We start from the raw sequence: 18,969 nt of genomic DNA on the forward strand, positions 1-18,969 counted from the left end.
TGATTGTAATTTACCCTAAATTAAATTATGCAAAATGGACCCATTTGAGCATATTAATTAGGTCAAGGACCCATTTGTGATTTGTAATACCTTTTCAATAATGTTTCTAAATCTTTGACGATTTTCTATTTTTTCTTTTTGTTTCTTTACCTTTAATCCTTTTCCCACATGGGGTAAAACAGTAATTCGACACTACTCTATTCATTGCTCAAAAAGACTAAAAAGCCCTTGGATTCTTCACTAATTTCCCATTATTTTATTTATTAAGGTCATTAAATGGTGGTGGTATTTTTGGTCAGAGTGCGTGTCTGGATATGTCCTTTTCTACGACTGATTTATTTACGTGAAACGGCAGGTGCAAGATTGGTGTATGTGGACCGCGTCGTAGGTGATTGTACCTCCCTCGTGCACCCCATCTTTTTGCTTAGGTTTTGGGGGTGCGGTGCAGAGTAAATGCGGTAGCAACCTTACCGTGTTCTTCTGATTTTGTAATAAAACCATTAAATTTTGTGGACACATTTTGTATTTTGTTATAGCTCAACAAAACAATATTCAATAATATTGTTATTTTAAGAGTTTCCGTCTGAGAAACGGGTTTTATAGTAGAAACTATCATCTTCAACTTCACCCTCTTTACGCGAGTTTCCATGATGCTCTCACTTATTTGTTCGTCGGTCAACATCTCTGAAGTTACGTTGTTTTCTTCAGGATAGTTCGAGAGATATTTGACATCCTACTTGTTACGATAATCTAGTTAATTGACTGAATTTTACAGTTCTCGAGTGATTTCACCATCGAAGAGTTGGTCAATATTTTTTTTTTAAATACGGTTTTTTTAAATAACAATAATTTCACAAATTAAAGTAAAGATTAGTAATTTATTAATTATTCAATATTTTACTAAATTAATAGGATTATAAAGATCCCAAACCGTATTAATTTATATGTGTTTAACTATAGGTTGAGTTATGAGTAATAAGAAAACAAGAAATAAAATACTCCCTCAGTTCCAAAATATCTTTCACTTTGGAGAATTTTTTGTTCCATATTATCTGTCACTTTAAATTTCTAACACTTCATTTATTACTTAATTTCCACTTTATACCCTTATTAACTATTTTCAGCACTCTGTTTTATAACTAATTTTTCTGTCTTATTAATTATAAGACAAGGTTATTTTAGTCTAAAAATATACATTTTTCTAAAATAAAGACACATTTTATGAAAATTTTAATATTTGTGCGAAGTTAAAAAAAGACAATTAAAATGGAACGGAGGGAGTAGTAATTAATCCACCATTAAAATTCTATAGTTACAAACATACGGACACACACACACACACACACTTACATTGATGTGTAGATCAACGATCAAAATTTCATTCGGTGTAGGGTGTAGCATTCACCTGATGTAGCATATAAATAATCCATATAATATGTCACTTCAGATTTTCAATGCTTCATTAATTATATATTTTTCCATTCTACCCTTATTAACTTATAACACTCTCATGCACAAATTAATATCTATTTTCCTAAATTCAGTACATATTTATCGAGTTTTTTAACACCTTTAGTGATTATATAACTGGTATATCTATTTTTTATATAATATTGTGAATATGAGGTACATTGATACAATTTATCAATGTTTTATTGTATTAATTAATTGTTAATGGGACAAGACCCTGTTTGGATTCATCTGTCTTTTGGTATAACTGCCGTCCGATGTTTATGAATGATCGGCAGGAATATCCAACAAACACCAAACAAGGAGCTATACAGCTGTTTAATGCTAATCACCATACTCTAATTACTCTTTTGACTCATCGATAATTGCAATTATACTTTTCTAATAGTATAAGGACTATGCGTGGAAATTGGAACGAATTTTTTTAATTCCGTCGATTCTGATTAAAATGCCGAGATTAATCCAGTTGAACTCCAAAATTCCGTCGATTTTGCATTAAAAGTGGCGAGATTGGTCCAGTAAAACCTCTTTGATGCTCGAGTTAATGTCATAGTTAATCAATTAAGAGGATGTTTGGCTAAACTTATAAGTTGTTAAAGAAAGCTTATAAATTCTTCCAAAATGATCGGTAGTTTCTTAAATTTTCAAAAAAATAAGATGTTGTAGTGTCACTAAGAACTTTTCTAAATTATTAATTACATAATTTAGTATTCCGACTGCATTAATTTATAGAGATTTAACTGTATTACATGAGTGTCGTGTTCTTATAATTGTTAAGTTTCTTGATATTCCAAGGTAATAGGTTTTATTTTGCAAATTTAATTTACTTATTAACGTTATTTATAAGTAATGATAAATGTATATGACACTACAAGACTATTAATTTAGATGAGAATGAAGGAAGAAAAAATAGTCAACCCTCAAAGATTAGTTGGGTGATCACTAGTCATTGATTTAAATATATACCTACAATTCCCACCTAAAATTCTATGTAGAATTTTCCTTTGGTATCATAATTTTATTTTACATAATTTGTTTTTTATTTGGGTAATCTGAGTTATAAAAAATTAAAAATAAATAAATTTCCACCTAAAATTTTATTTGAATATTGATCATTTATAAGGGTGACAATCGGTTATGTGAATCGAGCCTAGCTAGGCTGAAACTCAAATACCGTTGGGCCTTAGATTAGAACCTCAAACTCACACACTATCGAATTTTTACAATATTTCCGGCTTCAGGTTTAAATCAGGATCTAATTAAACTTATAACACTACATTTTATAAAATTTCATATATCCAATCTATGTAGTATAAATATTCGTAAAATTGCATGAAGACGAGTTTTCCCCCCCAACCATTTGCAAATAAGAGAGATAAATGATTCAAATTACCGAAAAATACAAATATATGTTGCTAAAATACTTTTGAATAATTCATTAAATTACTTGAAAACAACTATAGTCATACAATGGATGAGTGTAAATTTAAATTTTCATTTATCATCGACTATTTTTGTCAATTAGTGTTAATTGTATAAAATAAATGTTAATAAATAGCCAAACTATAACTTTAATATATATTAAAATTTCTTGTTCGACCGGGTTTTATTCGGGTTGAGCTATACTAAGCTCAAACTCAACTCATAAACTTTTCAAAATTAATAAAATAACTCAAACTCGGCCTGACCCATAGTTTGTTAGGCTCGTTTCAAATAAAATTGGACCGAACAATCAGATTTCGAGTAGGCCTGATCCAATTGCCGAAAATGATGAGTTAGAAAAGCACCAACTCTAATTCGATGTGGGTTAGAACTAGTCAATGATATAAATAATAATTAATTAATTCCCATATAAAAAATATAAAATGAGAGGCATATTTTTGGTAGGATAACATCTATTTCATAATTATCATTATTGTAATTTAATAAATTACAAGGCCTAATAAACGTGGTGTTACTTTTGCCTAATGGGGTTGATGTCACTTTCACTTCTCAAATTCATACACAATTTGATGGCCATCTCTTGTAAAATAATAAAATATATCGAGTATTTTAATTTTTGGGTAAATTACAAACACCCCCCTGAGGTATGGTCAAATTACAAAAACACCCCTCTTGTTTGGATAATTACAACCACCCCCTCAACTCCTCAAATTTAGTGAAATATTCGAGATAATATGGAATATTATCACTTTTGTATCCGTTTTATCTCATTCAAACGCTACATTATGGAGCAAGATGATCATAATATGTGATTTTTAGCTTGTATGTATCAATTTTTGGTGCATCGGAAACTGTATTTTTACACGAAACGAGTACAAACTAGAGCACATTTCACGGAATCTAGATGATTATGTTGAATTTGGCACCATAAGGGTGGAGGTGTAAGAAAAACTCATAGTTGAGGGGGGTAGATGTAATTATCCAAACAAGAGGGGGTTTTTTGTAATTTGACCATACCTCAGGGGGGTGTTTGTAATTTACCCTTAATTTTTTGATTTGATTATAATTATACATATAATACAAATGTATGTAAAAATTGTAGGTATATATGTATGTGTATATGTGCTTGTAATATTTATAAATCAAGAATGTAGCACAAAACATACATTGGTGCATCAATTAAGCTAATTAGACACTTGAGAAATAAAAAAATAAAAAAAAATAAAAATCCTTAAAGATAAGGTTATTTTGACATTTTAATCAATAATTGAATGGGGAATTCTGACATGGGAAGAACGAAGTGCACATGGGGACATTTTAATAACAATAATAATAAAAATACTAATAATTATTAAGGATAAATTACTGGCACGCTGATCCAAGTCTAAATTACAAAAAAAAAATGATTCGTGTTTGAATAATTACAATCATGCCCCTCAATTATGTATTGTTTTAAAAGTCCATCTTTACGTGTCAGATTTACCTACTGAATTAATTTTTTTTATAAGACAATACATAATTAAGAGGCATGATTGTAATTATTTAAACATGAAGGGTCTTTTTTAATTTAAGCTCACCTTAAGTGGCTTTAATTTGTCATAATAATAATAATAATAATAATAATAATAATAATAATAATAATAATTTTGAGTGGGAATTGATGGACGTTGATTCCAAATGTTTCAATTGACAGCTGGTGGTCCTATCTGACGGTGCAAAACAGCAGATAGTCAATTTGATTGACACGTCACACGTATTGGATCCAATATAATTATTTTTTTATTATTTTTTTCTGCTATTATATTAAGTTTCATTATCGTTGACCGGTTCATTTATTCAACACACGGTTTATTGTGTTGAAGTCAACTTTGTCGCTCCTTGGACCCGGTTCAAATTTCATCTTTCCTTTTTTCTTTTTTTTTTCTTTTTTCTTTTTGTTATACAGGTGAACAAAAATAAATTTCTGAATTCGTCGATTTAGATCCCAAAAAAATATATTGATTTTTGCAAATTTTCTAAAATTTTTGATGTATTATATTTTAAATTTATTTTTGGACAGAATTGTAACTAGTTCTTCACTTCCGATAAAAATATATTAATTTCTTGTCGAAAGTATTGATTACGATTCGATCCTCGATAATGGGCTGAAAATTATATCTTTTCTACACTGAATTAATGCTAACCCACAAGACGAAGCCCACATGGATAACTTTGGGCTGACGTGTCATAATTTGATTGGTAATAAATATTGGGTTAAAGCTTGATTTTCCATAGTAGATAAATAAATATTTGAATCTTAAAATCAAATTATTTAGGGAAAAACAAGTATATATTTGGTATTCCTTGATAATAAAATTACATATTTATATTAATAAATGTATCATTTGTACATGCATTTATAATCACCATATTAGTCATCAAACACTCATTTGATGCTTCATACAATAATCATTCTAATAATATTTGGGTGATTTTATTTTAAATGATCATTATTTTATTTTATAATGTAGCCAAACAGATAGCCAATAAAAAATAATTCACAAAAGATCAAGAAAACTTATCAAATGCCATTAAATACTAGAATGGATACAAAATAAACAGAGGTGATGAAAATCATCTGAACCTAACCAATATCTATTTTTCCCCTTTTTAAACATCCTATTTTCTAAATAAATAAATAAAGATAATTAAATTGCAATAATTAAACAATATCGAAAAAATACAACTTCGACAAGGAACCACGAGCAGTGAGCCAACAACAAACCAAAACCATTGTCGTTTGGACTGCGAAATGCGATTACTTGTGCAACCGAAGTCCATTTAATCCCTCGTTGCAAAATTGCAAGTACCGAACACTGCAAAAATTCAAAATAATCATTATTTTCATTTCATTACCAATTCTGCACTTAATATTATGGATAAACAAGCCATTTTATTAATTTCTTAATATGCAATAATTTTTGTATTTTTTTATAATTAAAATAAATGCAGTATTTATTAGGATTCTAAACTTGTGCGTGCATTTACCTTAAATAACACTTTAAAAAAGGAGGGATTAATATATTTAATAATTTTTTTTTTTTTTTTAGTAAATTCAAGTCCATTACAAGGGGAAATAGGGGTGGGGGGACTCGAACCCTAGACCGTTACCCTATTGGTAAAGGCTAGGTACCAACTCTCCTAATGAGGGTTGGTAATATATTTAATAATAAGATGCACATAAATTAAGAATATCAACTAATGCATTCATTTTAATTTTTTTTAATTACTCTTAACACATATTAATGAAATATATTAAATGATTTTTTTTTTCTATGCAAAATTGGTGAAAATGGATAAACATATATCTAAAAAGAAAAAAATAATTAAAATTTAAGAATACGTAATTTTGGTTTATTTATTAAGACATATTAATTGGGTTTATTATTAATATTAATATTAATATAGAAATGAAATATTTACTTACTAGGTGGCTGAGTGACCACGTAAGCAGCACCCCCGAAATAACAGCTCCCACTCCGCCGCGCATTTTTCCGGTAGTAGCTATTGAACGCAAACGAGGCGTGGGCCCCAATCGTGTCCGGATCGTGACACGTGGCACCCGGCTGAATCGGACGGCAGTCCGCCCCTCCCTCCCCACAAGCATAATCCAGCGCCGCCTGCAGTTTCTCCGCCCCAGCCTTCTCATTCGCCACGCACCACGTCTCGCCGGAGTGATGCCGACGCGCCGCCACCGCCACCTTAGACGATGAAACACCAAGCGCCGCCGCCGTCAGCGGAATGTCGTAAACTTTCTCCTCGTTCGGGTAAAAAAGCCCGTAGTTCCTCTCGGAAGTCGGGCCGGGCTTTTGGTTCTCGTTGAATAGGGCGAACAAATACACGTCGATCGGCACATCCGGCCGGAGAGGAGTTCCGCCGCCGGTGAGAACTCTCCGGACAAGGTTGCCGTTGTACGCCGCCGCGTTCTCCACACTCGCCCCGACCTCCCCCTCGTCGCCGATCGACGGCCACCCGGTTTCGCCAACCACAACTTTCATTTCAGGAAACCCTAACGCCGTTATCGCTGCATAAACGGCGTCAAGCTGAGCGTCAAATAAACTCTTATAAACCAAGCCGTTGTTTCCGTCAACGTTACCGCCGTTATCGCGTAGAAGCGCGTAGTCCAACGCGATCGTGTCCGTATTACCAATGTACGCGAAAAAAGGGTAAACATTCGCCATGAAAAAAGATCCGGTCTGCTGCAAAAATTCCAGCATCGGTTTCATAACCGGTTCAACAAGATCCGGTTCAAATGAACCGGACGAAGGAGGGTACGATGACTGAAGCGCCCCCATCGCTACGGGAGACGAGACTTTGATCGTCGAAGCGACGTCGTATTTGACGAGCGAAGCGTATACATTTTTCATCGCCGGTACGAGGAATGCCGTGTTTGCGGGATCGGCGAACACTTCGTTTCCGACGGCGATCGCGTCGACGATCGTGTTCGGGTGGTAGGGTAGGATGTTGGACTGTACCCACGTGTCGGTGAACGACTGGTCGGCTGCCGCCGACGAGAGCTGCTCGTTCGGCATCGCGACGGTGACGGAGATCCCCGAGCCGCCGAGGGCGGAGAGTACGGCGGCGTCCGTGTCGAAGATTTTTACTCTCGCGATGCCTTGGGATTGGAGGAGCTGGACCACCTGCTGCGGCGGCGGGAGGTTGTCCGCGAGGCGGCCGTAGTTTACTCCGACTGTGCCGGAGAGAACCGTTTCGACGACGAAAGAGACGACGAAAATAAAAATAAATGCCGGGAGGAAGTTGGATAATAATAATTGTTTATGGGAAGCCATTGATGAAAGAAGAAGATGAGAATTTTAAGGTTTTTTGTTTTAGTACGAGGATAGAAGTAATGGAGTGTGTTTATATAGAGAGAGGTTAATTAGCATAAATTATGGGTTTAGTGGGTACTTAGTGGGGAAAATGGTGTGATTAGTGGGTAATTAGGGTTTGTTCATTATATGAGATATACTATATATATACATAGATGTATCTTGTATGTATATATTTTGCACACATTGTTCATTATATGATATATAGAAGAGTGACGATGATTAATTGTTTTTATTTTGTAATGTAAATAAAAGAGTGGAGAATATTTGAATATTAAATACTAGTATTATTTATGTTTATGCATTGAATTTTGTATAATAAATGTATATAGATATCATAGTAATTAATGGTGAATTATGGTAACTTAATTATTTCACATAATGAATGCATATATATTTAATGTATAGAATATTTTCTCTATGAAATTATGTAGTTGATTTGAGTGTCAAGTGAAGCACATATACATTGATACATATGTTTAAAAAAGGTGAAATATAGTATGAGATAAAATGCCAAATCCAAACAATAAGATGTTATTAATGTTTAAATTATGATTATTATTATTATTATTTTACTAAATAAATAACTAATAACTTGGGTATTTTTTGGTCGTTTAAATTTGAAAACATTGAGCAAAATATTAAATAAATATACCATTGCAACTTGATTTGGTAAGTTCGTAATAGACGAACATGAGGCTTAATTTGGGATGTAAATATTCAGTAAACTTAATCAGATTATATAAATTTTATATACTTTTTAATTTTTATATGATCCGGTCGCGAAACACTTCTATTTGGTTGGTTCTTTTCGCAGTTACGCTGGGTTGAGGATTTTGAATCGCTCGGATATAACCAAATTGCTAACAAGAAGATATTCGTACTTAAGTCAGAGTTAGCACTCCAACGGTTAAGTTAGAAGAGATCGATATTTATTTTGTGAGCGAATTAAGAGATACGTGTGATATGAAAGAGTACATCTTTACGAGCGAGAATGCATACTTACTTATAGTATGTCCAACCGAATCTCAAGGCTTCCCGAAAATCGGCCCGAGCATACACTCGCGGCCGCATCCGTTACCTCTAATGCCAGTCATCACCTTTCCCCGGGTATCCGAGCAATTATTCTTGACTAATCAGCCTCATGTCTCTTAGTGAATGGCCCTTCATACGTTCCCTTAATCATTTTCTCCTTTTCGCCTGTCACAAGTCATTCGGCCATTGATGATGGTGTCAGTGAATTTAATACACGAACACGTGTGTGGGTTGTTTCTTGAACTCTTTCTTTGTCTGGATCAACAATCGTATGTATATGTATGTATTTGATTATATATGTTTTTTTAAGAGGGCGAGGAATTTCATCTTTTGATACACTTTTTAAGAAGGAAAATATAAGATTTATTGATTTTACACAAACGTTTCACCATTTGAACATCGCTTTTCAATATTTGAGTTCATTCACATAGACAACTATGATGTGAAGATCGATACATACGGATTGAGCGATGCAACCTTTTGTAAGATCTTTCGAATATAATCATACTACTAATTATATTCTATCGATTTGGTAATTTACTTCAAACTAAAGAAATTGTTACGTTGTCTAGGGTGTAGGATTTAACCCCATTAGCAAATATCTAGTTTAAAAATTGAGTAGTAATCGTATCATTCTCCCATAACTGGACCAAGCCTCCTTTGAATTGGCTCAAGATCAAATGCCGATTCTTCCTTTTTTGATGGCTCTACTTCCACTGCCTTTATTGTTTGTAATCACAATGGTTCCTGATATGTTTTATTATTTAATTTAATTAGAATTAGTCAAATTATATGTTAGTGGGTAGTTTTTTATTAGTGGGCATGAATTAAATTAGTGGGTTAGTGTGGTTAAGGGATTAGTGGGGTGGTAGTTTAATTATTATTTATGAGTATTATAAATAGGGTAATTAGAATGTTACGTATTATAAAGTTTAAGAATCAATTAATCTCCTTCTGTCTTCTCTTAATTCCGTCTCTAATTCTTCTTCTAATTCTCCTCCTAATTCATATCTCTCAATTTCTTCCTAATTCTTGAAACTATGTTTTCTTGCTCAAATTACCACGTAACAATGGTATCAGAGCCGTTACGTTCCATGGAGGCACGTAACCAATCAGATGATGAGTTTCGTGTTGAGGTTATTGAAACCCTAGCTCGGCACGAATCAAATTTCGACAAAATACACAATACCCTCCAAGTTGTTCTCACCGAACTTCGAGCTCTAAGAGCCTCCTCCAAACCCAAAAATGATGTCAACCCCTTTGTTGTGGGAGAAACACCACTACCGGTCAAGCAAAAAATAAATATCCCTACAACACACTCAACTCCAAACCCTCCAAACCCTGCCCCAAATACGAACCTCAAACAACAAATCCCAAAAGTCGCCGCAGATAACGCAACGGAATGGATTTTCCAAGCCAAGCAATATTTTGAATTTCAAAGTATTGCCCAAAATCAGCAGGTGCACCTCGATTCATTTCGTTTGGAAGGACTCACTTTGGAACGGAATCGCCGGTTAATTGGGTTCAAGGGCTCGTCGGCCGGGGAATATTTTACTAAGGCGTTGCTCTACCGTTTTAGCCCTACCGAATTTGACGATTCTTCCGAAGCCCTCACTCGTTTCATGAAACAAACACTCATTGATGCCATTTACCATGAAGAGTTTGAACAACTCTCTCAAATATGTGATGGGTCACCCGATCAACTGAATTCGCAAAATGATCCCATACACGTATCAAGACTATATCCTTGAGGACAAGGATATTTTGAGTGGGCGGGAATGATATGTTTTATTATTTAATTTAATTAGAATTAGTCAAATTATATGTTAGTGGGTAGTTTTTTATTAGTGGGCATGAATTAAATTAGTGGGTTAGTGTGGTTAAGGGATTAGTGGGGTGGTAGTTTAATTATTATTTATGAGTATTATAAATAGGGTAATTAGAATGTTACGTATTATAAAGTTTAAGAATCAATTAATCTCCTTCTGTCTTCTCTTAATTCCGTCTCTAATTCTTCTTCTAATTCTCCTCCTAATTTATATCTCTCAATTTCTTCATAATTCTTGAAACTATGTTTTCTTGCTCAAATTACCACGTAACAGTTCCATTGTTTTCGCTCATTCTCTCCAGCATCAAAGCACGGATTCTCTTGTGTTAGAAGCCTCTAGCTATTCATGAAGCTTGTCTTTTTGCTAACCATTGGAAGATTGTTTAGGTCATCTTCGAGTCCGATTGTCTCAATGCGGTCCACTTTATCAACGATCATGATACGGTCGTACATTGGTCTTCCAAAGTTATCATTGATGAGATTCGCAAATTTTGGCACCTTTGGCCGAAATGGAGATTCAAGTATTGCCCCCGAAATGCAAACTTTGCGGCCCACAACTTAGCATCTTGGGCCTCTGCCTCTAACTGGAGTGGTTTTGTTTTTGAAGATTGTATTCCTATTTTTTGTTTTTGTGACATTGGTCATCCTATTGTAGACTTTTTGGTTCCTTCTTAATATATTTAATTTTCTTATCAAAAAAAAAAAAAAAATCGTACTTTTTCGTGTAACGATAGAACTAATATAAAATTTTAAATTAAATATATATTATAAAAAAAAAACAAAAAAAAATAATTTTATGTACATTTACCCAAAATTCACAATTTATCAAACAAAAATATATATTCAAATTTCTTACTCATACATAAATATTGTTCGATTCAATCCATTGACATTGAAAATTGAAAATATTCCCTCCAAATTCCAATACATAATAATAATAGAATCAGAATGTAGATAGACAGCTTACGTACTACGCATAGTATATGTTCTTTCAACTTTCAAGGACTAAAATTTTCCTGAAACGACGTCGTTTTACACGCAGGTTTTTAAATTGGCTTAAACTTTCCACCGTCCATCGCAAAGTGAAATCATCTCCACCGTCGATCAAATGTGAAAGCATCTGAACCGTCGTTTTCCATCACCCCCCCTTTTTTTTTTTTTTTTTTTTTTTTTCAAAATTTTAATTTTAATTTATTAAAAAATAAATATTAAAAATCCAAATAAAAGGTAGGTAAAGAGAGAAGTGGCGAATCCCAGTACCAATAGCAGCGTCACAGTTGAAAAGCAAAAGCAACAGCTGAAGCGGCGGAGATTAATCGGCGGCCGGAGTAAAAAAAAATGTCGAGCGTTGAGGATGACAAGAAACCGGCCGATACAGGAGCGCACATCAATCTCAAAGTCAAAGGACAGGTTTCACATTTTCCTTTTCCGCCTCGATCGATTTCATTACACAGGATTTGTCTATTTTTTATTTTTGTTTTTGTTTCATGTATTAAATTTGTTGTTTGGATGTTGTTTGGTGTGTTTGATATATCACGAATCTGATTCTAGGGTTTTGAAATGATCGCTGCTTGTTGATGCATTTTCTAGGGTTTTGCCTTTTTTTCCCCCTCTTTTAAGTAAAAGATAATTCATTTTTTTTTCACTTGTGATTTTTGGATTTATAACTTGTTTGATGAGAATGTCTGTGTGGCTCATGGATTTGTGGAGTGGTTTTGTATGGGGAGTTAGTGGTGTTAACTGTGTTTTTAAAGTTTTTCGAGTTTCGGTTTACGGTTTGTTCTACAATACACCCGGTGAATTTTACCGTACGCTTGTGTAAAACATTGTATATGTGTGCGATTGTGTGTAAATTAAAGGTTAAAAACTACCGTGTGTATTTCACAAAGGTGTAGAGCATCTTAAGTTCATGTGAGGGTTCCGTGAATTTCGTTTTTGTGTATTAATCATGATTTGTTCTTTCAAATTATGTTGTTTTTTAAGGCTGACACTATACATAGTTATACATATATACATACACAGTTTATTGAAATTATAATTCTCTCGATTATATGGATAGCTCAGTCTTGTTGTTTGATGATCTGTGAGTAGCCAGTTTGTGTTGCTCCTTTGGGTGGAATAGCAATGCCCTGCATTTTGTTCTTATAAAAAGTCAAAATATATGTTTGTCAATCTTGTTTTTGTTTTTTTGGGCGTGGTTCGGGTAATAGTACAACCACAATTTTACGTTTAGAGAGATGTAGAGATCTTGTCTTTACTCTCTGTATGAGCCAGAAAATAAGCGGCGACAGTATTGATAGTAGTGAAAGAACTAATGGTAACTTAGCAATTTAATAGATATATGGTTGGAAAATTATCCTTTTGATTTTTTAATTGTTTTTTTAACTGGAACGAACTCGTATCTTTTGGTGTATATTTTCTCTTGTTACCAAACAATCACATTTTTCATCGGTGTTTTTGCATCTCCAATTTTTTTTTAATTATTTTTTTTTCGTTTTATAAAGTTATCCAAATCTTGACTAACGGCCTTGGTCAAAACTGTTGTTTAATCACAATGTCTAATACATTCACAATTTCTACTCTTCTTCTTGTTTGACAGTTGTTAAGCATATACTTGTAAGAAAGGAAGATTTACGTACATGGGCTTATTAAGTGAGTTGGTACTCGATTTAGATTTTATGGAAGCTATTTTCTTCCCTTGACAGGATTAGTCAAGAATCATCGATGTTTCCTCCGATTCTTTTTAGTTTTTTTTTTTTTTTGGCTGTTGATTGGCACATATAGTTCCGTTTCAGTCTGTGGCAGTATTTTTTAAGCTTTTGATCCTTTTATGCCCTTCATATGACTTGTTTATCACGACTCTAAACTGTCATCCAACCTGTAAATTTGTTGAACACTTGGAAGTTCGTTAAATATAACCTAGTTCGATTGCCTTGTTGTAGGATGGAAATGAAGTGTTTTTCAGGATCAAAAGAAGCACTCAACTGAAGAAGCTTATGAATGCTTATTGTGACCGACAATCTGTGGATTTCAATTCTATTGCTTTTCTGTTTGATGGCCGTCGCCTCCGAGCTGAGCAGACTCCAGATGAGGTTACTCTCTCTCTCTCTCTCTCTCTCTCTCTCTCTCTCTATATATATATATATATATATATATATATATATATATATATATATATATATATATATATATATATATATATATATATGCTTTTACACGTGAAATTACTGCCTCGTCCTTATCACTCGAATCTTGTGCTTTACAGCTGGAAATGGAGGACGGTGATGAAATAGACGCAATGCTTCACCAGACTGGAGGAGGCACAACTGCTTAGCAAGGATGGAAATGAAGTAGTATTATTGTAGTATATATATATCCGTATTTTATCGACTTCTTAAATATCCGGATATGTTTCGATTACCCTATTGCTATTTTTACAAGGCTTTAAGTATCTTATTATGATGTGAATGCAAATCAGTTCTATTTTTATAAGTCTTTTAAGAATTTTGTGCGGTTGATTATTTTCCATTGTGTTGATTTGCATTTATATTGTGGCTTTTTTTAGAATTAGGGTAAAATACAGGGATGCCTAATGCAATAAACCCGGTTCAAATTTTCCGAAACGGTTTGGTCCTTCCTAGGAAGTTATGGTTATGAATTTGTATACTGCGCTCAATTTGAATAGTCGAGCACAACCTTTTAATTGGTCGTATTGTAGATAATCGGTTACGACTAGAATTTGCAATTTCAGCTTTCTGCGAATCGAAGGTTTCCAAAACCTCTGTATATATATGTTTAACATGGATTGATTTTTATTTGTATGTTATATACGGTAAAATTTGAACCGTTTTGTCTGATTTGCTAACGTAGAAGCAAATATTTACCGAATAAAAGGGCGAACAAACCACATGGAGTTAAATTAGTTAAAAGTTTTGCCAGAATGAACATAATAATTCCTTGTGCTTACGTTTAATGCCAAAGAAGTGACCATAATTGCTTGCGCATTTTCTATTCATTGAATCAAGATATATCAATATTTTGTATGTATATATGTATGAATGTATCTACGTATTAGAGGATTACGGGTTTATTATACGTTATATGTGTGGACTTCATCGGGTTATTTATCCCAATATAAACGTGTATAGATATATACATATTCTGCACATATTCACGTGTGTATGTGTGTAAAATGTAAATCGAATGTGAATAATTAACCGTTATATTTCACCAGATATAGCATCTGCAAGATCGATAATTATGCGTGATAGCTTATATAGTAAAAAACGAGGATTACTTAATAAACTCAATTTACGCACATGAAGCATACAAAGATACATCAAATATTGGTCTATTTAGGTAATTGAGTTATGATTCGGCATTTCGAGCTCATATTCGTTGATCATGTATTACAATAATATAAAAAAAATTATGTAAACCCCCCCAAGCCACGTGCATCGTGTGCTATATAAAGAGATGACAGAATCATACATTTGGAGGAAACAAAAAAACAGTGGAGCTAATTCAGCAGATCAAAACAGCCAGCAAAAAAAATAATAGATGAAAAAGAAAATATATATAGTGTTCGACTAAAGAGAATGGTTGGCAAAGGGCAATATTGTCTTTTTGCAAACCGTAAACAATTTCTCCCTCATTTTTTAGTGTTGACACTTTTTATGTTTTCCAGTCTTGGAATTTCTACATCGTTCGACTATGGAGAAGCACTCTCGAAGAGCCTCCTCTACTTCGAGGGCCAGCGCTCGGGACGCCTACCTTACAACCAGAGAGCCACCTGGCGCCACCACTCCGGCCTCACCGACGGCCTCGAACAAGGGGTCCGTTACATGTATAATAATACAAATATGCATTTCTAGTTGTTTTGATTATATTTACACCTCTTTTTTTTTTAAGTCATTTTGATAGAGAAAAAAAAATTCATTCTTTTTTATTGAGTTTATTGCATTCGATACCCTTTTGATATATCGAACTGCTCAAAAACAAAAATAAAAATTAAAAAAAAAATTCTTGTGTTTTTAATATTAGCAAACTACCTTTAAATGAAATGTAGAAAAAAATATTTTCAAAAATTAGAGTAGACGTATGAATGTCGATATTGAGGCCTCGATCATGATTGATACAATATATAGGAACCAATGTACTAACAATTCTACGAAAAAAACGTATCCTTTTTTTCTAATATTGTGATTCGGAACATAAATCAATTAAAAATTTACCGAAAGAAATTTGTGACATTATTGAAAATGTGTTATTGTTGGGAATAGGTGGATTTAGTCGGGGGCTACTACGATGCCGGTGATAATATAAAGTTCGGTTTGCCAATGGCGTATACGATAACACTTCTTTCTTGGAGTGTGACCGAATTTCACGATCAAATCGCCGCTGCCGGCGAACTCCGACATGCCCTTGACGCCATCAAATGGGGAACTGATTATTTCATCAAAGCTCACACTCATCCCCATGTTCTATGGGCTCAGGTTCTCTCTCTCTCTCTCTCTCTCTCTCTCTCTCTCTCTCTCTCTCTCTCTCTCTCTCTCTCTCTCTCTCTCTCTCTCTCTCTCTCTCTCTCTCTCTCTCTCTCTCTCTCTCTCTCTCTCTCTCTCTCTCTCTCAATTATATAAGGCAATGTATAATAGAATCTCAGTAAATTAATACTCGATAAACTAATAACTTCATTGGATAATAATTTATTCCAGTATTGTTTCGGTAAAAATGTAATATATTATTAGTTTGACAATTTATTTTTTTCACTAAATTAATAGAATTTTGTGAGTCCTGTATTAATTTATAGAGATTTAACTGTATATAAAAGGTGGGTGATGGTGAAACCGACCACCAGTGCTGGCAGAGGCCCGAGGACATGACCACGTCTCGCCGGGCTTATAAGGTGGACGAGGAGAATCCGGGCTCGGAAGTAGCGGCGGAGACGGCGGCTGCTATGGCGGCGGCCTCTATTGTGTTTAGGAGAATAAACCCACGTTACTCTCGCCTTCTATTGGTCCATGCGAAACAGGCAAGTCGGTTTCGTCAATAAAATAAATATGTCTTGATTATAAGAAAAAATAAAAAAAATATATACTCATTTTCCATTGTAGTGTTCACAATCTTGATCTATTACTAATCTAATTATTAATTCGGCAAATTACGGCCACCCTTGGTCAAATTATAAAAACTCTATTCTGTTTGGGTATTTATAACTACTCCCTCAACTATGTATTATTGTACGAAAAGACCCTTTCAGAGGTAAATTTAGGGATGTTAATTCGGTAAAACAGAGGCGAAATTTCGGTACGCCAACATTTCATACCGTTGACGAAGTAAATATACGATTTGGTTCGATAAATAACTTAATTACATAAATGGTTCGATAAATAACTTAATTACATAAATTTTATGTTAAAATATTTAAAAGGAGGGGGTGACTGTAATTACCCAAACAAAAAAGTTTTTTTTTGTAATTTGGTCATACCTCAGGAGTGGTCGTAATTTGCCCCTACTTAATATTGTGTTTTATTTTCCTTTTCAAATAAATATTAAAGTGAAGATTGAGTAGTTGTAAATTGCAGTTATTTGAGTTTGGTGACAAGTATAGAGGGAGATATGATGCGAGCATTGATGTAGCAAAGGGGTATTATCCGTCTGTGAGCGGGTACATGGATGAGTTACTGTGGGCCGCTCTCTGGCTATATAAATCAACGGCCAATATTAGCTACTTCGATTATGCCATTCAAAATGGGGAATCTTTTGGTGGGACCACTTGGGCCATTACAGAATTCAGCTGGGATGTTAAGTACGCCGGTGTACAGACAATTGCAGCCATGGTATATTCATTCTTGCCTTTTTTACCCCTCTTTCCACTCCTATGGTAAAATTTACCCATTTTCTTTTCTTATCGTTTCATATTTTACTCACATTCACATGTATCTGATCGAATTCGGGTTGATATATTTTCACCATATATAAAAATCTACAATTATTGTTGTTGGATGATTAATGTGATCTGGAAGGACCTCTATTTTGTCCGATTCAACAAATATTTTGGTAAAAAGAGTTTTATATAATCTAGTAAATCTAAGAAAATGGTTATTGAGTTTCAAAGACATGTGTCTCAATTGGTTTCATACCGAAACAAGCGAAACTATAAATGAGGAAAATATCGAATATTTATGTATTATTGGTCTTGACAAGTAAATCACTTATTGACTTATTATCATAGAAATATTTTCATTTTTTGTTTTTTTCTTTTAGGGACATAAACTTAAATTTTTCGCATCGAGCTATATGGCACTTATCATTTAATTAATCCCAATTACGAACTAATGAACAAGTCCTTGTTACTAATCTCGCAGCTGCCAACTGAAGGAAGAAGCAAAGAACAGAAAGAAACCCTCCAGAAATACCGCTCAAAAGCAGAGTACTTCATATGCGCTTGCTTAAACAAAAACAATTCCACTAACGTGGAACGCACCCCTGGTGGGCTCCTCTACACCCGTCATTGGAACAACATGCAGTACATCTCCAACGCATTGTTGCCTCTCGCGGTCTACTCCAACCACCTCCACTCCACCAATCGGACACTCCACTGCGATTCCGGCCAAGTGGGCCCAGACGAGATCCTCACCTTCGTGAAATCACAAGTGGACTATATTTTGGGGTCCAATCCTATGGGAGTGAGCTACATGGTAGGCTATGGACCCACCTATCCGGTGAAGGTGCACCATAGGGGAGCATCCACCGTGTCGTATAGAGAATCAAAGGTTTTTATTGGGTGCATGCAAGGGTACTATAGTTGGTTCGGACGAAGGGGTTCAAACCCGAATGTTCTTGTCGGAGCTTTAGTTGGTGGGCCCGATAAAGATGATGGGTTTAGTGATAGGAGAGATAACTATGCCCAAACCGAGGCTTGCACGTACAATACTGCGCCTTTGGTTGGGATTTTTGCCAAGTTTCACGCATTAGAAAAGGTTTATTCAAATTCCACGGTTTCAAACAAATAGAGACAAATGGCGACGAATTATAAATAAAAAAGCAAAACTACAGAGCACATGCTTTGGATACCATAGCAATTTTGTGTTACGAACTTATCTTGGATCGTAGACGAATGGTGAAATCCAGGGTAGATTTTACTGTTCATCTCATATGGATGTTTGTTTTTGTGTATGAATGAGTAGTGAAAATGTACCCGATGTAACATTTAGTAATCGCAACGAATATCACGACAAGATTTTATAAGCTCAGCCAAACACACTCTCCTAATCGGTATCTAATACTTCTACCGGTTAACAAGTCATCACAAAGAAATTATGC

The 18,969-nt window shown here is 34.3% G+C and overlaps 3 protein-coding genes across 3 annotated transcripts; 2 read left to right on the forward strand and 1 right to left on the reverse strand.

The window, feature by feature from the left end:
* Window positions 1-5,458: 5,458 nt before the first annotated feature.
* LOC105961866 (glucan endo-1,3-beta-glucosidase 13) lies at window positions 5,459-8,054 on the reverse strand. Its single transcript, XM_012986129.2, has 2 exons — window positions 6,380-8,054; window positions 5,459-5,768 (listed from the first exon to the last, which is right to left on the reverse strand). Exons 1-2 carry the CDS (start codon window positions 7,740-7,742, stop codon window positions 5,734-5,736), a joined length of 1,398 nt encoding a protein of 465 aa, XP_012841583.2. The 5' UTR covers window positions 7,743-8,054; the 3' UTR covers window positions 5,459-5,733.
* A 3,777-nt stretch (window positions 8,055-11,831) lies between these two features.
* Window positions 11,832-14,148, forward strand: LOC105962048 (small ubiquitin-related modifier 2). Its single transcript, XM_012986319.2, has 3 exons — window positions 11,832-12,054; window positions 13,587-13,736; window positions 13,910-14,148. The coding sequence occupies exons 1-3, from the start codon at window positions 11,983-11,985 to the stop codon at window positions 13,976-13,978; spliced, it is 291 nt and encodes a 96-aa protein (XP_012841773.1). The 5' UTR covers window positions 11,832-11,982; the 3' UTR covers window positions 13,979-14,148.
* A 992-nt stretch (window positions 14,149-15,140) lies between these two features.
* Window positions 15,141-18,905, forward strand: LOC105962047 (endoglucanase 11). Its single transcript, XM_012986318.2, has 5 exons — window positions 15,141-15,479; window positions 15,927-16,139; window positions 16,475-16,675; window positions 17,229-17,483; window positions 18,012-18,905. Exons 1-5 carry the CDS (start codon window positions 15,243-15,245, stop codon window positions 18,657-18,659), a joined length of 1,554 nt encoding a protein of 517 aa, XP_012841772.1. The 5' UTR covers window positions 15,141-15,242; the 3' UTR covers window positions 18,660-18,905.
* The last annotated feature ends 64 nt before the right edge of the window (window positions 18,906-18,969 follow it).

The sequence above is a fragment of the Erythranthe guttata genome, chromosome 8 (assembly GCF_056151865.1).
Source record: "Erythranthe guttata isolate IM_541 chromosome 8, IM_541, whole genome shotgun sequence".
NCBI classification, from domain to species: domain Eukaryota; kingdom Viridiplantae; phylum Streptophyta; class Magnoliopsida; order Lamiales; family Phrymaceae; genus Erythranthe; species Erythranthe guttata.